The 17,094-nt window shown below is 39.5% G+C and overlaps 1 protein-coding gene across 1 annotated transcript in view; it reads right to left on the bottom strand.

Moving 5' to 3' along the window:
- robo1 (roundabout, axon guidance receptor, homolog 1 (Drosophila)) overlaps positions 1–17,094 on the bottom strand; it is a 460,963-nt gene that overhangs the window by 64,898 nt on the left and 378,971 nt on the right. Inside the window, exons 8-10 of the mRNA XM_061877335.1 lie at positions 7,852–7,976; positions 6,196–6,367; positions 4,884–5,083 (exon numbers count right to left, since the gene is read on the bottom strand). Of these exons, the coding sequence (XP_061733319.1) occupies positions 4,884–5,083; positions 6,196–6,367; positions 7,852–7,976 (497 nt within the window). The remainder of the gene's footprint in view (positions 1–4,883; positions 5,084–6,195; positions 6,368–7,851; positions 7,977–17,094) is intronic.

Below are 17,094 nucleotides of genomic sequence, written 5' to 3' on the forward strand. Positions count from 1 at the left end.
TTTTTATTTAATAAAATAATTAATATATAAAATACATACAAAATAATAAATATATTAAATAAAAATGTAAATAAAAATTTATTATTACATTAAAACAACAATATTTTAATGAAATCACAAATGCACTATATTGCATTCAATTTATTCAAAAACATTTGAAATGAAAAGTCTTTTTGTTTTTTTTTGGGCCTGAAACCCCAACCTCCCAAAAAATGCACAATTATGCTGGATTTGTTAAAAAAAAAAAAACAAACAAAAAAAAAAAAAAAATAACAATATTTAATTATTTTTATTTAATACAATAATTAATATATAAAATACATACAAAATAATACATATATTAAATAAAAATGTAACTAAAAATATATTATTACATTAAAACAACAATGTTTTAATGAAATCCCAAATGCAATATATTGCACTCCATTTATTCACAAACATTTGTAGTGAAAAGCCTTTTCGGGTTTTTTTAGGCCTGAAAACACAACTTCTCAAAAAAATTTACCATTACGCTGGATTTGTTCAAGTAAAAAACAAACAAAAAAAACACTAACTATAATTTATTATTTCTATATAATAAACTAATTAACATATAAAATACATACAAAAATAAATATATTATATAACAAATGTAAATAAAAATATATAATTACATTAAAACAAATTTTTCTTTTATGAAATCACAAATACAAATCAATTACTCCATTATATTAAGAAATAATTACAAAACTATCACAAATGCAGTATGTTGCATTCAGTTTATTCACACAAATATGCAACTTTATAAATAATTAAAAAAATACAAATATATTATTACATTATAAGAACAAATAATTGCCACATTAAAAAACATCACGAATGCCACTATTTGAGAAGAACTGCCCTAGGGGAAACGGGGTAAAACACAGCACACTGACAAAGCTTAACCTATTGTTACTATAACAATCTACAAGGTTAACACAGTTCCAACTCTTTCTTCCCCTCCATTTATCTGGTTTCTTTTGTAAATTGAAGTTTTCATTACATATATGTATTGTTGCATTTCAAACAATTGTATTGTTGATAATAGAAGTAATTATTGTTATTATTCATTATCAATAGTGCTATTTGTATTGGTATTTTTATTGCTCAATTTGAAGTGCAATAATATTCGATGTCATTTCTGTGCTATTAATATTTACTTCACTAACTGCGTCTTTGCTATCACTGTTCGTATCATATTTGTACATATCGTATTTGCTGATGCCGTATATACTGTATATATAGTATGTAAATATGACATATATGTTATATTTTATATTGCGGCTATTAGTAAATGTTTTGTCTGCTTTATACCTTTTGTTTTCACCCTATTTTTGTCCCATTGTGTGCATTATCCTTTCCATCCTTATCCTCTCCATCCTTTGTAACTGAACTACTGTGTGGAACAATTTCCCTCGTGGATCTTTCAAGTTTGTCTAAGTCTAAGTTGTTCTTGTTATTGTTGTTGTTGTTGTTGTCTCTCTGTCTTATTCCGCTCTTATCGCCGCAGTTTCCTCCTCTGTCTTCCTTTTTTTCTCTTATAACCCCCTTCTGCTCCGGTCCGGCTTCGCCAAACATTAATATAAATCCATTTAATAAAGTCATATACAAATACGGCAACAAAGGAAGTATCCCAATTTTTTAAAGTAAATCTGTACAGCAAATATTGGCATCTACATCAACAATATGTGTTTCTTGAGAAGCTGGACAGGACAAGAAAAAAAAAATCATGAATACAGTTACGGATACAACGATTATTTAATTAATTCAATTAAAAAAAAAAGCTTGGATTAATATACTGTTGCTTCAATTAATTGTGTTACTAATAAAATTGATCAAACCCGGAGCATGGAATGCCGAGAACTTGAAATGCATGGACATAGTTTAGACATATCCCTTTTTTATTTGTATCAATACACACATTAAAAGTGGAATTTCAATCTTGATTTGTGATTTATCAGAAGAAAAAAAAAGAATGAAGGTCATGGCAAGCGTGTTGTGTTTATTTCAACCAGTTTCCCTAAGATACGCATTGAAGCTATAAAGTGATTTTTAGCAGGTTACTCAATTAATCGAACATGATAATTGAGAGATTACTAGATTAATAAAATAATCGATAACTGCAGCCCTAAATGCAGTATACTTCGCAACATTTTTGCACAGAGTGGCTCCAAATAATGGTGCAGTAGTACGGAGTGTGATAAACTCATGACCGCCTGGCATGTGTGGCAGAAAAACAATATATGACACGTGTGTGAGTGTGTGTGTGCGTGTGTGTGTGTATTAACCACAGGGTGTGCACACCACATTAATAAAATCAATTACCTCGCACGTCAAATCATCTTCATGAAAACACCATCCAAGAGAAATGACACCTCCATTAATAGAAAGTGCTCTCCCGGTTTCCGCACTTAAATAAGTGGTATGTGGGACGCAGACAATCCCCCCACCCGCCCCACTACACCCTCCTTCCCCGCTCGGCTCTCACCACAGGTCCAATCACACTGCAATCTTGTCTAACCACAAGACATGCCAGCAGTCATCAGAACGCCGCAAACTGACGTGAACCTTGACCCTGGGACGCCTCCGTCTATGTGTGTGCGTGTGTTCCAGTGGCGTTCACGTATGCTCGCTCACACACAACAGTTTCGCACGGCAGGTGACGGACAGCCAGTGAGTGGCGGCCCACTGGTGGAGAACACGTGTTATTTGCAAACCTGCGGGGATTTTCCCAGCATGCCATGGAGGTGAGACATACACTATTTTTTTTTAATGTTATTCTAGGCCAAAAAAAAAAAGAAGACATTCAAAGACATCGTACATTTGAAGTCTAGAGATAATTATGTGCAAAACAACTTATCCCCGAACAAGTCTGAGGTTTTCTTCCTTTTACTCACACCAGTGACCTATTCCAAAAAAGCGCCCTAAAGGTTGTTGGTAAATTAGCAAGCAAGACGAGGAGATACTTAGTGCTACTTTGTTTCGCATTTGCAAACAGCTAAAATTATGCACAAAGCAAAGTATAACCTGCTACCCATGAGTGTACAACAATTCTTCCAAAAAAATAGGAAAATATAAAGTCAGAGGAAGATCTAATATAAAATATTTGTATGCACGTGCAACACTTTATTCCAGTATGTGGAATACAATTATGGAATGGATTAAGCAAAAATGTCAAACAATGTACTAATATGATCCACTTTAAGAAACTGTTCAAACTTAAGGTGTTCACAAACAACAAATAATAAACACCTTGATAAACATCTAGAACTTTTTTGAGAATTTTTTATTTTTCATCTCATTATGTGAATCACGAGGTTGTATTTGGAATATATTAATGTAAATTGTGTGACAAGATGAGAACAGGAAGTGAACAAATGTGTTAGTAATTGCTATGAATTGGAAAAAGGGGTAGGATTAAATGAGCTGTGCATCTTCCCACTCATTTTCCAAACGTAAGGAAGAATTAGAATATGTAGATTATATGATGTATCATATTGTATCTATATAATTTACATCAGGCCTGTGCACATATTTTGACTGGGGTTTAAATTTAGTGAAAGCAATGTGGGCCTGTATATCTAATTCTAGGAACACTTAATGGGAGCCTCTGATAAAAAGAGCTATTCGGACCGAGAAAACGACAAATTCCCCATTAATTTGAGCGAGGATGAAAGATTTGTGTTTGAGGATATTGATAGTAACGGACTAGTAAAAAAAAAAAAAAAAAACTAGTTAAAAAAAAAACGCGATTGCATTGGGACGGATTCAGATGTTTTTAGACACATTTACTAGGATAATTCTGGGAAATCCCTTATCTTTCTATTGTGTTGCAAGTGTTTTAGTGAGTTTAACAGTACCTGATAGTCGGAGGTGTGTGTCCACGGGTGTGTTGACGCGCAGTGTCTCAGGGAAGTCGATGGCAGCTGTATGGACGGCGCAAGCTCAGCTGATCTCCGTTAAGAAACGACTTTTTACCACAATTTTCTCACCGAAACCTGCCGGTTGACATGTAGTCGGGATCCATGTTCGCTTGACTGCTCTGATCCATAGTAAAGTTTCACCTCCGGGAATTTAAAAAAAGGAATCACCGTGTGTTTGTGTGGCTAAAGGCTAAAGCTTCCCAAATCCATCTTTCTACTTTGAATTGTCCAATATTAATTGAACAAATTGCAAAATATTCAGCAACACAGATGTCCAAAATACTGTATAATTATGCGGTTAAAGCAGACGACTTTTAGCTGTGTGTGTGTGCAGTGCTCATATTTCCTAACAGTCCGTGACGTCACGTGTACACGTCATCATTACGCGACGTTTTCAAGAAGAAACTCCCGAGAAATTTAAAATTGCAATTTAGTAAACTAAAAAGGCCGTATTGGCATGTGTTGCAGTGTTAATATTTCATCATTGATATATAAACTATCAGACTGCGAGGTGGGTAGTAGTGGGTTTCAGTAGGCCTTTAAATGAAACTTTTACAACATTTTTAGCAAAAAAAAAAAAATGACATGCTTTTAGACAAAACATTAAAAAAAAATGTTTAGGTATGACATTCTTTTATTTGTGTCCAAAAAACAGGAGTCTTTTTTTAAGTCTCCACATCTGCGCCCCCCTCCAAGGTTTCTCTTTGTATCCCTTTGGGTTGAGTTTTTTTTTTGCCCTGATTGGATGTCGTTGTGGCTTGTGCAGCCATTTGAGACACTTGTGATTTAGGGCTATAAAAGTGAACTTTGATTAATTGATTGATTAATTATGATTGAACCCAATTCAAAATTTAGATTCATCTGATTAAAATGGCTAATCATTTCAGAGCAGTATTTTTTTGTGAATAATGACTGTCATCATTTCCGCCATTGTCTTACCTTAGCGTAGCGTATCTGCAGCGCGCCCGTGTCCAGCTGCTTGACCCGAGAGTCGTGCGTGGACACCAGCACCCCGTCCTTCCTCCACAGGATGGTGGGACTGCCCGACGCCAGGCAGGTGAGGACCACCGTGCCGTCCACCGCCACCGTCTGATTGGTCGGGCCCTGGCGGATAACCGGAGGCGGGCGGTCTGACACGACTGCGGCAAGAAAGACAGTGATTATGTGGGCGAGATGAAAGAAGGGAGGTGATGTTGTTGTGCGAGGAAACACCCCAAAGGTAGCGGAAGGCGCCAGCGTGGGAGATGGAGCCAGTCCAATTTAAAAAAAAAAAAAAAAAAAAAATGCAGGTAATTTTCTAATCATTTTGCAGCAGGCACCCAAGGAGCCATACAGTACACAAGAAAAACGAGTGCAATTAAGATTAAACAGCCTCACATGTTTCCTTGCTTCTGATTGGCTGTGAGCCACTTGACAGCTGATGTGTTTACATGTGTTTTGCTTGAAAATGAATCTGGATGTATTTTTCCACATAAGAGGGGAAAATAAACATTTCTATTCTCCTGATAATTGCTTTATTCCATTTGCGGCGTGCGTGATTCGTTGTAATTGTTGCTATTATTCCAAGCGCGACTGATGACCACTGCTGTCGGCCCCGGCAACAAAGACATGGTGAGGGGCAACAAAGACATGGTGAGGGGCCGACACCTAACACACACATTTGTGTGTACACACGTGGGCCGCCAACGCTGCGTCTCTGCTTTTTATGCTGGGGATGCTGCAATTACTAAAACACTGTCAGCATGACCTGTAATTACCAGATCTGCCTGCAGAGCAGTGCTGGCCTCCTCGCTTTAATAACTGTTATTATTATCCAGAGAGCAAGACGGACAAAGGAGCCGTGCAGAGCATACCGACGAAAGGCAGCGATGAGGAAGAACATTTTGCTAAATGAAGGGAGGATGAAATAACGGCGGATCGGATCTCTGCGGGGAATAAGGCCAAGTTTTAGATGGGCCTGGCTGACAGGGACTGGCTCGCAACGCAATTAGGAGGACCCGATCCAGACCTCAGTGCGCAGCCACAAGCTTGCAACGGTTGACAGCAGCAAGCCAGCCATGGAAGGAAACATTAGCCAAATAATGAGCCACGGTCTGGGTGAGGAGGCACCAGAAAGTCTCCACCTCTGGCAAGCTCGGGCCAAAACCTCACAGGCTTCCATTTTGGATATTAATATGCTCCGCAGCACAGGCTTTAACCTCATTATTGGGAATATTTATACGCTCATATTCACGGTGTTCCAGTAGCCTACCGTCTGTGACCTCCAGCAGGGCCTTGGTGATGACGCTGCCGGCGATGTTGAGGGCCTGGCAGCTGTAGTAGCCCACGTCGGAGCGCTCGGCATCGGTGATCGTCAGATCGCCCGTCTGGGACACGGAGAAGCGGCTGGCAGGTTGGGGCGGTTGGTAGGAGAACAACAGGTTCTGTGGGGTAGTCAATCAGATCTGATACAGTCTTGCCATGTGATTGTTTACAGCAGGGGTTCTTAACCGTTGTGACCTCAGGGCCCAATTTATACACTACGAAGGGGCCACCGAATTAGTAATCTTATAAAATGACTCTTGTTTTTAATCGTATTCAATAATTATATCTAACCTACTTAAAGCCCAGCAGGCACCAGACATTAAAACACCGTTGAGAATATGTTGAATTAGGTCCTGACTTTGAGCAACGTTGAAACAACATGCTTTTTGATGACGTTTAACCCATTTTGGATTCTGACCTTGATTTGACCATTGAATTGTGGTCACTTTCCAACACAAATACGACGTTTAAACAACATGCTTTTTGACAACGTGTATTCAATGTCAGGTTGTGACATTGATTTCACCTTTGAAATGTAGTCATTGCCCAACCAACAACGTGGATCCAACAATACACATCAACGTTTCAATTTACAAATACAACTATTTTGCAATGTTGTATAGAAGTCCATTTTTAAAAAAGTTGTATAATCAATGTTCTATCAATGTCTTGTGCCTGCTGGGAGTTTTCAGCCTTGTCAAATTATATGAAACCATGTGTGAACCACAAATATTACTAGTTATTAGTCTAATTAGGCTCAGTAGCTCTTCTAGGACTTATGTGTTTTTTTTTCTTCTTATGGCCAGATGTCTGGCTATAAGAATACAAATTACATAGTTTTTTTAGTCAACACAAAAACTCAGATCAAGCAGATTAGAAAAATAGGTACTAACCAAATATACTGCATAAAAAGAGACTCTCGGAAATGACTGATCAAAAATATGTTTACATAAAATTATCTATCCATCCATCCATGTCCTACCGCTTGTCCCTTTTGGGGTTGTGGGGGGTGCTGGAGCCTATCTCAGCTGCATTCGGGCGGAAGGCGGTGTACACCCTGGACAAGTCGCCCCTTATCGCAGGCCCAACACAGATAGACAGACAACATTCACACTCACATTCACACACTAGGACCAATTTAGTGTTGCCAATCAACCTATTCCCAGGTGCATGTCTTTGGGGGTGGGAGTAAGCCGGAGTACCCGGAGGGAACCCACGCAGTCACAGGGAGAACATGCAAACTCCACACAGAAAGATCCCGAGCGCAGGATCGAACCCAGGACTACTCAGGACCTACGTATTGTGAGGCACATGCACTAACCCCTGTGCTGTACATTGCGCTAAAATAGATCAACTAAATTAATAGTGAGTACATTTCTTGACTAAAATGTCAAAAAATTCAAGTGCAAATGAATATACTGCTTCGCCATTTTGGTCATAAATCTTGCGCTTAAAAACATTCTCTAAAACTTCAGCTACAGACTTCTGCTGTTGAGATTGAGGTGGTGGAATAGTGTATTACAACAAATATTTTTTGGCGGCCAAACATTGGGGTCCTATGGTTAAGAAACATTAGTTGACAGTATCCTAAAATACCCTTTACCTGGCTTCCTTCCCGTTGCCAGAAAATGGCCGGTTGTGGGTTGCCGGTGGCCTCACACTGGAAGGTGACCGTCCTGCCCACGCCGACAACCTGGTTTCTTGGTCTGACCACAAATGCCGGCGGCACTGCAGGACAACAGTCGAATGGTTATCCAATGAATTGACGCTATTAACAGCACAGCGTGGTGACACTAACAAGCTGAGTTTGCTATACATGTTATCACAAAGGTTACTCAGATGCCAATTCATTAGCGTAGGCCAGGGCATGGAGCGTTAAAATTTACATGGAAATGGGGACTACGTTTGAACCATCTGCTCCAATGGTGGTGGCGTCAGCCAGACTACAGCGCCCATGCATCTTAATGACACAATGTCATCCCCGAGACCTTCGACTAATGTGAGGAGATGCAGCGGCCAGGCAAATGTTTTATACCTACTAATGTATTAATCATTTGTACACTGGCGCCGCTCAATGCATAACAAGCAAGCAATCGGAAAACTGTCCGTTGAAATAAAGATGTCATTAGTCCGTGAATTAGACGGACTGTTTGGCAATGCATTAAAAAGGAAGGTGACAACAATAGCTTTACCTTTTGAAGGCCCCAAGCTGAGCATATTTTTACCCATTAAAGTCCTTTTTTAGTCCCCGTTGCCCGGGACAACAGAGACATGATTGGTGGGTGGAGAGGTGATGGGAGGAGGATGGATGTGGGGGTGGGTTTGGTGGGTGTTGACAGCTTCCTGTCTCGGGTGACAAGTCAACTTACCAGACACAACTAAAAAAGAAGGAAAGAAAACACACAACAACACAACACCTCAATGATGGACAAATAACGCAACGTAAAAAGAATGTGATGTCAATGGCTGCAAAAATGTATTACTGCGAATGCTCCAATTAATTGGCTGCAGGGAGGAAGCAAATAACGGCCATGGTGTCTTTTATTAGTGTGAGGTAAAAAAAAAAAAAAGAAATCCGCACTATAATTGCTGATTGAGCAGTTTTCTCTTATAGGCGCTCTTATAACATCTGTTGTATTATTGCTGTGTTGTGCAGTTTACGTGTTTATAAATGACCATGTGGTCAAACAGAGGCATGTTTTGCGCTACACTTTTCATGCACTACAAATAAAAATAAAAATTAAAAAAAATGTTTTGTGTTGATTGTAATTATCAAAATTAAAAAGTATTTGTTGTATACAAATTAATTCCAATGTTGCCTATAATGCCTTATCACCAATTAACCAATTACGATTTAAATAAATAATAAATACCCTGGGTAAAATTAAAGCATTTACAGTAATACCAGTCAATAGTCATATTTTACTGTTGGACACCGCTAAGAATATTTTAAACACAAACTAAAAAATATCTACTTCATCAGAACAGGAAATATATTGGATTATGCAAAAACACAGAACAAATGACAACATGATGAAACATTCTCAAACACTATGAAGGTGAACATTTCCGCACCCTAATGATGTTTAGCTCTCCTTGAGGAGCCGCGGATCGTCGCCGAACGCAAAGAGCGGTTCATAAATAAAAAAATAAATACAAGGTGAATGTTAACTTGTAACTCCAGGCTCATAAATCTCCTGCAGCCAATCATTCACCTTATCTAATCTATCTGCAGTAACGGCTCCCACGGAAACATAAACGCTGTCAGTCAGAGTAATGATCCCAGCCCCGCCCCCGACTCATTTATGCCCTTTTAAATGCAGATAGGATTTACATCAAACCGTCCTGGTGAAAAGAGGTGACACTCGAGAAAGCGTTCATGCTTAAAATCCGACACGGTATTAATTTATGTGAGTGCATGGTTTAAACATATTAAGAACAACCATCTTTGTTTCTTAAATTAGCCGAAAAAAGCAACGGGACACAAACACTAATATATTTGTTCGTCACGAGCAAAAATTCCCTCCCAAAAACCACAAAAACATTTAATTTTAACATAAACTAATGTCATTTTTTATGTGAATATTTCAATCTGGATTGCTATAAATCTGTCGTCTAGTTAGTGGTCCCCAACCACCGGGCTCGATTGGTACCGGGCTGCAGAATAATTAGTTTTATTAATTATATATATATATATATATATATATATATATATATATATATATATATATATATATATATATATATATATATATATATATTTTTTTTTATATATATTTTTTTATTATTTTATTTATTAAATCAGCATAAAAAACAAAAGATACACTTACAATTAGTGCACCAACCCAAAAAAAACTCCCTTTTTCATTACAAAAACAAAACAAAAACAAAAACAAAAACAAAAAAAATAACCCCCGCGGATCAAGCTTTTACCGGTCCGCAGCTACAAAAAGGTTGGGGACCACTGGTCTAGATGGCGCTACTTTTCCCCATTCAAAGCATGCAGCAAAATGTTACACAGTTGCTATTTTCTCAAATAGTGTTTTGCTACTGAAATATGTGTCGCTACAATTATTGACATCGGTGCAAAAATGAGTCCATTAGTCGAATTCACATGTCGATAATAATTGGTGACGTCATCACTTGTGTTTTTACAGAAACCAACACACACAAATCAGTGTGACTAGTGACAAAACATTGAAAGTATGGGAACATTTCACATCAAAAAGATAAATAACTATTTTAATAAACACCTAACCTTCCGTCGGTTGCTAATGGTAATATCAATAAAATTGACCGACTCGTAAAACGCCACAGAAGCGCGGAAGTTACAGTGTTGTATTATAAAGTGATGGAAACCAACCCCGAATGAGAGCGGGTTCTACATTTTCCCCCACAGTACAGATGTCAAAAACAAAACACGGGGGCCCGAACTGGCCCGCAACATCATTTAACATATATAATGTGGCAGGCCACCTCATTTTATGTGGCCCGTGTTGCGTCTGACCAGTCTTCCTCTTAGGGAATAAAACACACTGGTCAATCCCAAATTCTTTCGGATGACATATATGTTGAGTAAGAGGGACCACCGAGACAGAATAGCAATATTATCAAGTTTTACTAAAGCTTTAGGAGACCAACCCCTTACAATGCGGTAATAGCTCCATCAAGAAGCGGTCTAAAAATCAAACAGAAAGAGTCGGCTTATTTAGTACGAAAATAGCCTTTCCCTCCCAGAAAGAAATAAAGGCTGGTTGTTCTGAACCGATAAGGCCTCCTCCACAAAAAGGGGGTATGTTATACCTCTATGGGGACAGCTCAACGCCTTCAAGGTGAAACACAGAGTTTACAAGTGGACATAAGAAAAAAACACAGAGATTACGCGAAGATACACTACATAGGAAAACACTAAATGTTTTAAACATGACTGTGGATTAAAAAAGAACACTTAAAAAATGTTCATTCTCACAACCTCTATGTCATTTACTTGGCCTGCGAAAGGACGGAAACACTTTTTAGATAATGTACTCGATTTCTTTCTGTCAAAATTTTGACTGAAACATGTACTTGCATATGTTCTACTCTTTATTATCTGATGAAATGAAAATATATCAATCAATTAATATGCAGATGTGCGTTTTTTTTTTAAATCAAAAATAAATAAATATATGCTTGTCACCTTGACTTACGATTTCAAAGCAAGTGATCCATCAATGTGTTAATAAAACATATAATAATCGAACACAGTTATACGTTTTTATTCATATATACACTGTTGTAGGCAACCCTCTGAGGACAGCTGTCAAAGCGATGTGGCCCTCAACAAAAACGGGTTTGAACTGAACGGACGTGACGTTCGATTGGACGTTTGTGTGTATAACTCACCGATTGGCACGTTGATGACTGACTACGCTGCAGTCGGTTCTTATTTCATTTTTAGGCCCCTTCTACACTAAGGTTATCCATGGTAAATCCCAACTAACCTTGTCCACACACACACAATGGTTGTTTAAGACCCTCCCACCCCCACCCCGTCCTCCACAACCATCTCCCCATCCCCACGCCTTACGCAAGTCGACCTAGTACGCATGCGCGGAAAATGCGCACATCATAGACGCCTCCAGTGTTGCGTTGTGTGCAAGTTCTTAAATTAAATTCAATTTATCTGAACAACAATATCCAGTGTTGTGGTATTTCAATTAACTGGAAGCCAGTGTGCTGTCGGGCCCTATTGTAGTGAATCACACCTGAGCCATCATAAATTAATCAAATATTTAATGGACATGTGGAAGTAAACAATGTGATAAAGAACATTTTACATCAATCAATCTAGGGATCTAGATATCTGGTCAGGACACTCCTAAGTTGTCCATTCGTTTTTGGTGACTTCACATACTCTGGACCTAGACGTTGAGTTCGCGACATACATGGCGGACAATGACCTATACAGTACAGCCTGCTTTGCCAGTCCAAATGCATTCGCCTTTTTCCGTAGTCTTCCCTCGACGGCCAGGTACTACAAAGCACATGCTACCTTTTTTTAATCCCACCCACGGGAGCCCGCATTCTCCTTGTCTTTCCTTCGACAAATAGACATATCATCACATAATGATGATATAATTGTTGATGACTGAAGTACTGATATCAATCAAACCTAACCCGACCCCCCGGATTGTAAATAATGTAAATAATTCAATGTATATACTCTGATGATTGACTTGTGTGATGACATAGTATATATTTGGACCATGATTAACGTGGACCCCGACTTAAACAAGTTGAAAAACGTATTCAGGTGTTACCATTTAGTGGTCAATTGTACGGAATATGTACTGTACTGTGCAATCTACTAATAAAAGTCTCATTTAATCAATCAAAAGCTGACCTGGAAATTTTAAATTTCTCTTGCCGTCTGAGAAGTGTTGCATCCCGAATAGCTGCACTCGCTTTCTCTTAAAGGCCTACTGAAACCCACTACAACCGAACACGCAGTCTCATAGTTTATATATCAATGATGAAATCTTGAAATTGCACACATGCCAAAACGGCCTTTTTAGTTTACTAAATTGCAATTTTAAATTTCCCGCAAGGTATCCTGTTGAAATCATCGCGGAATGATGACGCTTATGTTGACGCGTGCTTGTGACGTTATTGGTTGGAGCGGACATGTTCTCCCAGCACCACTCACGGCCAAACGTAGTCTGCTTTAATCGCATAATTACACAGTATTCTGGACATCTGTGTTGCTGAATCTTTTGCAATATGTTCAATTAATATTGGAGACTATAAAGAAGAATGCTGTTGGTGGAAAGCGGTGGATTGCAGCTGCCTTTAGCAACCGAAACACAGCCGGTGTTTCTTTGTTTGTTGTGAAGCTTTAACACAGAGCGGTCAAGCGAACATGTTTCTCTAACAGCAAGTTTTTGGATGGGAACATTGTGATATTAAGTCGGCTCTTACCGGAGACTTGAGCGGATTATGCGACCTCCACCTACAGCTGTCAAAAAGGCAGCTGTGATCTTGGCTCCTCCATTGGCTTCTCTCGGAGACACTGGCGGTCACCGCAGCCCTCCGACTTTCAGGTATGACTTTATAATCTCGCTAAAACACTACTAACACAATAAGCAGATAAGGAATTTTCCCGAATTATCCTAGTAAATGTGTCTAATAACATCTGAATCGCTCTCACTGCCGTCGCCTGGAGCCGTGGCCTTTTTTTTTCTTTTTTCTTTTCTTTCTAGTGCTTCACTCTAACTTTCCTCATCCACAAATCTTTCATCCTCGCTCAAATTAATGGGGAAATCGTTGCTTTCTCGGTCCAAATCGCTCCTGCTGCTGGTGGCTATGATTATAAACAATGCGAGGATGTGAGAAGTCCTACAACCCATGACGCCACGCGCACATCGTCTGCTACTTCCGGTAAAAGCAAGGCTTTTTTATTAGCAACCAAAAGTTGCGAACTTTATCGTCGATGTTCTCTACTAAATCCTTTCAGCAAAAATATGGCAATATTGCAAAATGATCAAGTATGACACATATAATGGACCTGCTATCCCCATTTAAATAAGAAAATTTAATTTCAGTGGGCCTTTAAGGTATTCGTGTGTGGTTTCCACAAGCGTCTGTACAGACGGAAGGAGAAACACGGGCATGTCTGGATGACTCACCTCCATATTTCCAGAGTTTACCTCCGTGTTACAAAACCACTTTATTATTAAGGTGGCTGTGGCCTGTTCTTTCTGAGGTTACTTCCTGTGTGGTGCGCAGTCTTTCTGGCGTCACTTCCTCTCCGACCTCAGTTTGTAAACGATCAATGAGTTCATACAAAGCTAAGAGCCAAAGATGCAAGAAATACACGGTGCAGTTACCCGTGTAAAATATTATCCAAGGAGGGGAACCTTAAACGATGATTTAGTGTGGCCAAAACGGAGTTTGGACTGAATAATTATTTGTTAAATGAGTTATCCGGCTTAATGTAGACAGTGTCTTAAAGACAACGCGTCAATTCACGCATTTTCCCATGGCCGCCGCAGACCCCTAGGCTGCTATTAGCGCTTCATACCATGATTAATAGTGACTCCCATCGGGAATGTCTGTAATGTGCGTCGTGCATCTGTGCTGCACAGTGCCGGCTATCAGCAGGCTGCATATCAACAGTGAGCAATGCACAAATGTGTGAGTTGAATGAAGGCTAAGAAAGAACATATGCATGCACACACAGAAGAGTAGTGCAAATAGTGTTTAAAATGTGGTCGCCCAGCTGGGTTTATGTTGTTTATCAACAGCACGCACACTGCTGACAAGAAAGTTCCTCTCTTTAAGTGCAAGCCCCTTCAAGGACCTGAGCATGGGCTGTGAGCAACTCCGCTCTAGGGACCATATATGCTCTTTAAGAAAATAAACCGTATTCTCTCCATTGGTAAAATAGCACATAATCAAGCCCATTAAACGGCTTCTGTGAGACTTAATCTTTAAGAATACACACACACACTAGTATGTGCCTGCCGACTAAATGGCTGGATGAAGCAACGACTCAGCACATGGCTCCCAGCTAAAGTCTGCGCTTTGGTTTGGTGACTTGCCCACTTAAGGCTTTCTGCCATCAATTAAGGGGAATATTTTTCTTGACATATTTATAAGTCCCGCGGAGGTGTAGCCGGCCGAAATGCACGTGTAAAACAACAATCGGCTGATTTAGTTAGTAACGAGAGCGCGGCGCATCGAAAGAAAAACAGCTTCGGGCGCCGCTTACACAGTGACTGCATTGTTCACTGACAATCTGACCGTGGAGGGTGTGAAAAAAAACACTTTCGGTCCTCTTCTCCGTCACTCAAAGGGGATTTGATATGAAAGACGGTTTAGTGGTTTAGTCAAGGGAGGGTGTGCCTTGAGAATACCATTTTCTCATGTGTCGTTACATAATAAGTGACTCAAACTTATATTTAACATATAATGGATTTAAAGGCGCATACATTCCAATTATTATATTGTACCATTTTGTGGTCACTTCAGCTTATTAATCAGTGGACTGGACACTGCAGTCTTTACATCCAGAGACATTATACCTTATTTCAGCCGCATTGGGCCGTTTAAAGACCTACAATTACCCAGCTTTTCCTGTAATTAGATGCATGTCATTTCCAGGCGTGGGACTGTGGCCCTGTTGTCTTTAATTAGCTGGACTATACAGTGGTCACAGTGCCCTCCTCACCCCCCGTGTCCTCCATGTCTGGGAGAGGAGTAGAAATAGTCCCTGGGAGAGTCCGCCACAGGTCTGATGAATGGTATTATATAAAATTAGAACAATGGTTCCTAAATGTACAGTAAGGAAGGGATTGTGGAGCTCGGGTGTGAGGAAGCAATGCAGTCTGCTGAAAATGATGGAAAGCATCACTGTACATAGCAACTGACGCTGTAGCGGTTCAGTGGGCTCGTGGTTAGAGTGTCCGCCCTGAGATCAGTAGGTTGTGAGTTCAAACCCAGGCCGAGTCATATTAAACACTATAAAAATGGGACTCGTTACCTCCCTGCTTGGCGTTTGTAATTAGAGGTTAAATCACCAAAAATGATTCCTGGGCGTGGCCACCGCTGCTGCTCACTGCTCCCCTCACCTCCCAGGGGGTGATCAAGTGTGATGGGTCAAATGCAGAGAATAATTTTGCCACACTTAGTGTGTGCGTGTGACAATCATTGGTACTTTAACTTTAAGTCAAAGTTCGAGTTGCCACAAAACAGATTTTAAGATTTTCAAAAAGTTCTATTTTGGTTTCATCTGACCACATGACATTCTCCCAATCCTCTGCTGTATCATCCATGTATCCATTTTGGTATAAACTCAACTCGTCATGTTTTGAGGAAGAAGAATACTGAGTTGCATCCCAAGAACACCATAACTACTGTGAAGCATGGGGGTGGAAACATCATGCTTTGGGGCTGTTTTTCTGCTAAGGGGACAGGACGATTGATCCGTGTTAAGGAAAGAATGAATGGGGCCATGTATCGTGAGATTTTGGGCCAAAGTGAGAGCTTTGAATGGTTGACCAAATACTTATTTTCCACCATAATTTGTCAATAAATTATTTAAAATCCCTACAATGTGAACTCCTGGAATTTTTTTTCTCATTTTGTCTCTCACAGTTGAAGTGTACCTATGATAAAAATTACAGACCTCTGTCATCATTTTAAGTGGGAGAACTTGCACAATCGGTGGCTGACTAAATACTTTTTTGCCCCACTGTTTATATGTCTGCGACTTTGTGGCTAATAAGTGGCAAAGAAATGTTTCTTCCTAAATTTACTGGGTGCGGTTTGTATCCCGATGTGCTCTATAGACTGGAAAATATGGTAATCAGTTTACTTTTTTCAAGTAAGTTTGAAAACATTATTTATTTGTGGTTTATCTTTTGACAGTTAAAAATTTGGGAGAAAATAGCCCCGTTATGAATGTCAAACAATGTCCACAACATAAGACACTGGCCCTCAGCAGGCCATGTCATGATATATTTTTAAATGTTTGAGAACCAAAGTTTAAAATTTTGGAACTTCCTCACGATGAGCATCAAGAAAACCGACTATCAGTGAAGAGAATGTCAGTCCCATTTAAGGAGAAAAGCGGTTATCGAACCAGCTCGTCAATGCTTTTCTCATTCATTAAGTAGGCTTTCATCAGGGAGAGTGAGGCAGCCGATGGAGCGAGTGGATGTATTGACGGCACATTGGCAGCTGTGGCTAATCTTTACTCCCCGAGCCAATCTAAAGACCGCTGTCGGGTGGAGAAAATGAAGAAATAATTGCAAAAAGCCAGCCATGTGAGGATGAAGAGTGTGGCACAAAATTGCCGTGTCCG

This window comes from Nerophis ophidion, linkage group LG18, assembly GCF_033978795.1.
Source record: "Nerophis ophidion isolate RoL-2023_Sa linkage group LG18, RoL_Noph_v1.0, whole genome shotgun sequence".
In the NCBI taxonomy this organism is placed as follows: Eukaryota; Metazoa; Chordata; class Actinopteri; order Syngnathiformes; family Syngnathidae; genus Nerophis; species Nerophis ophidion.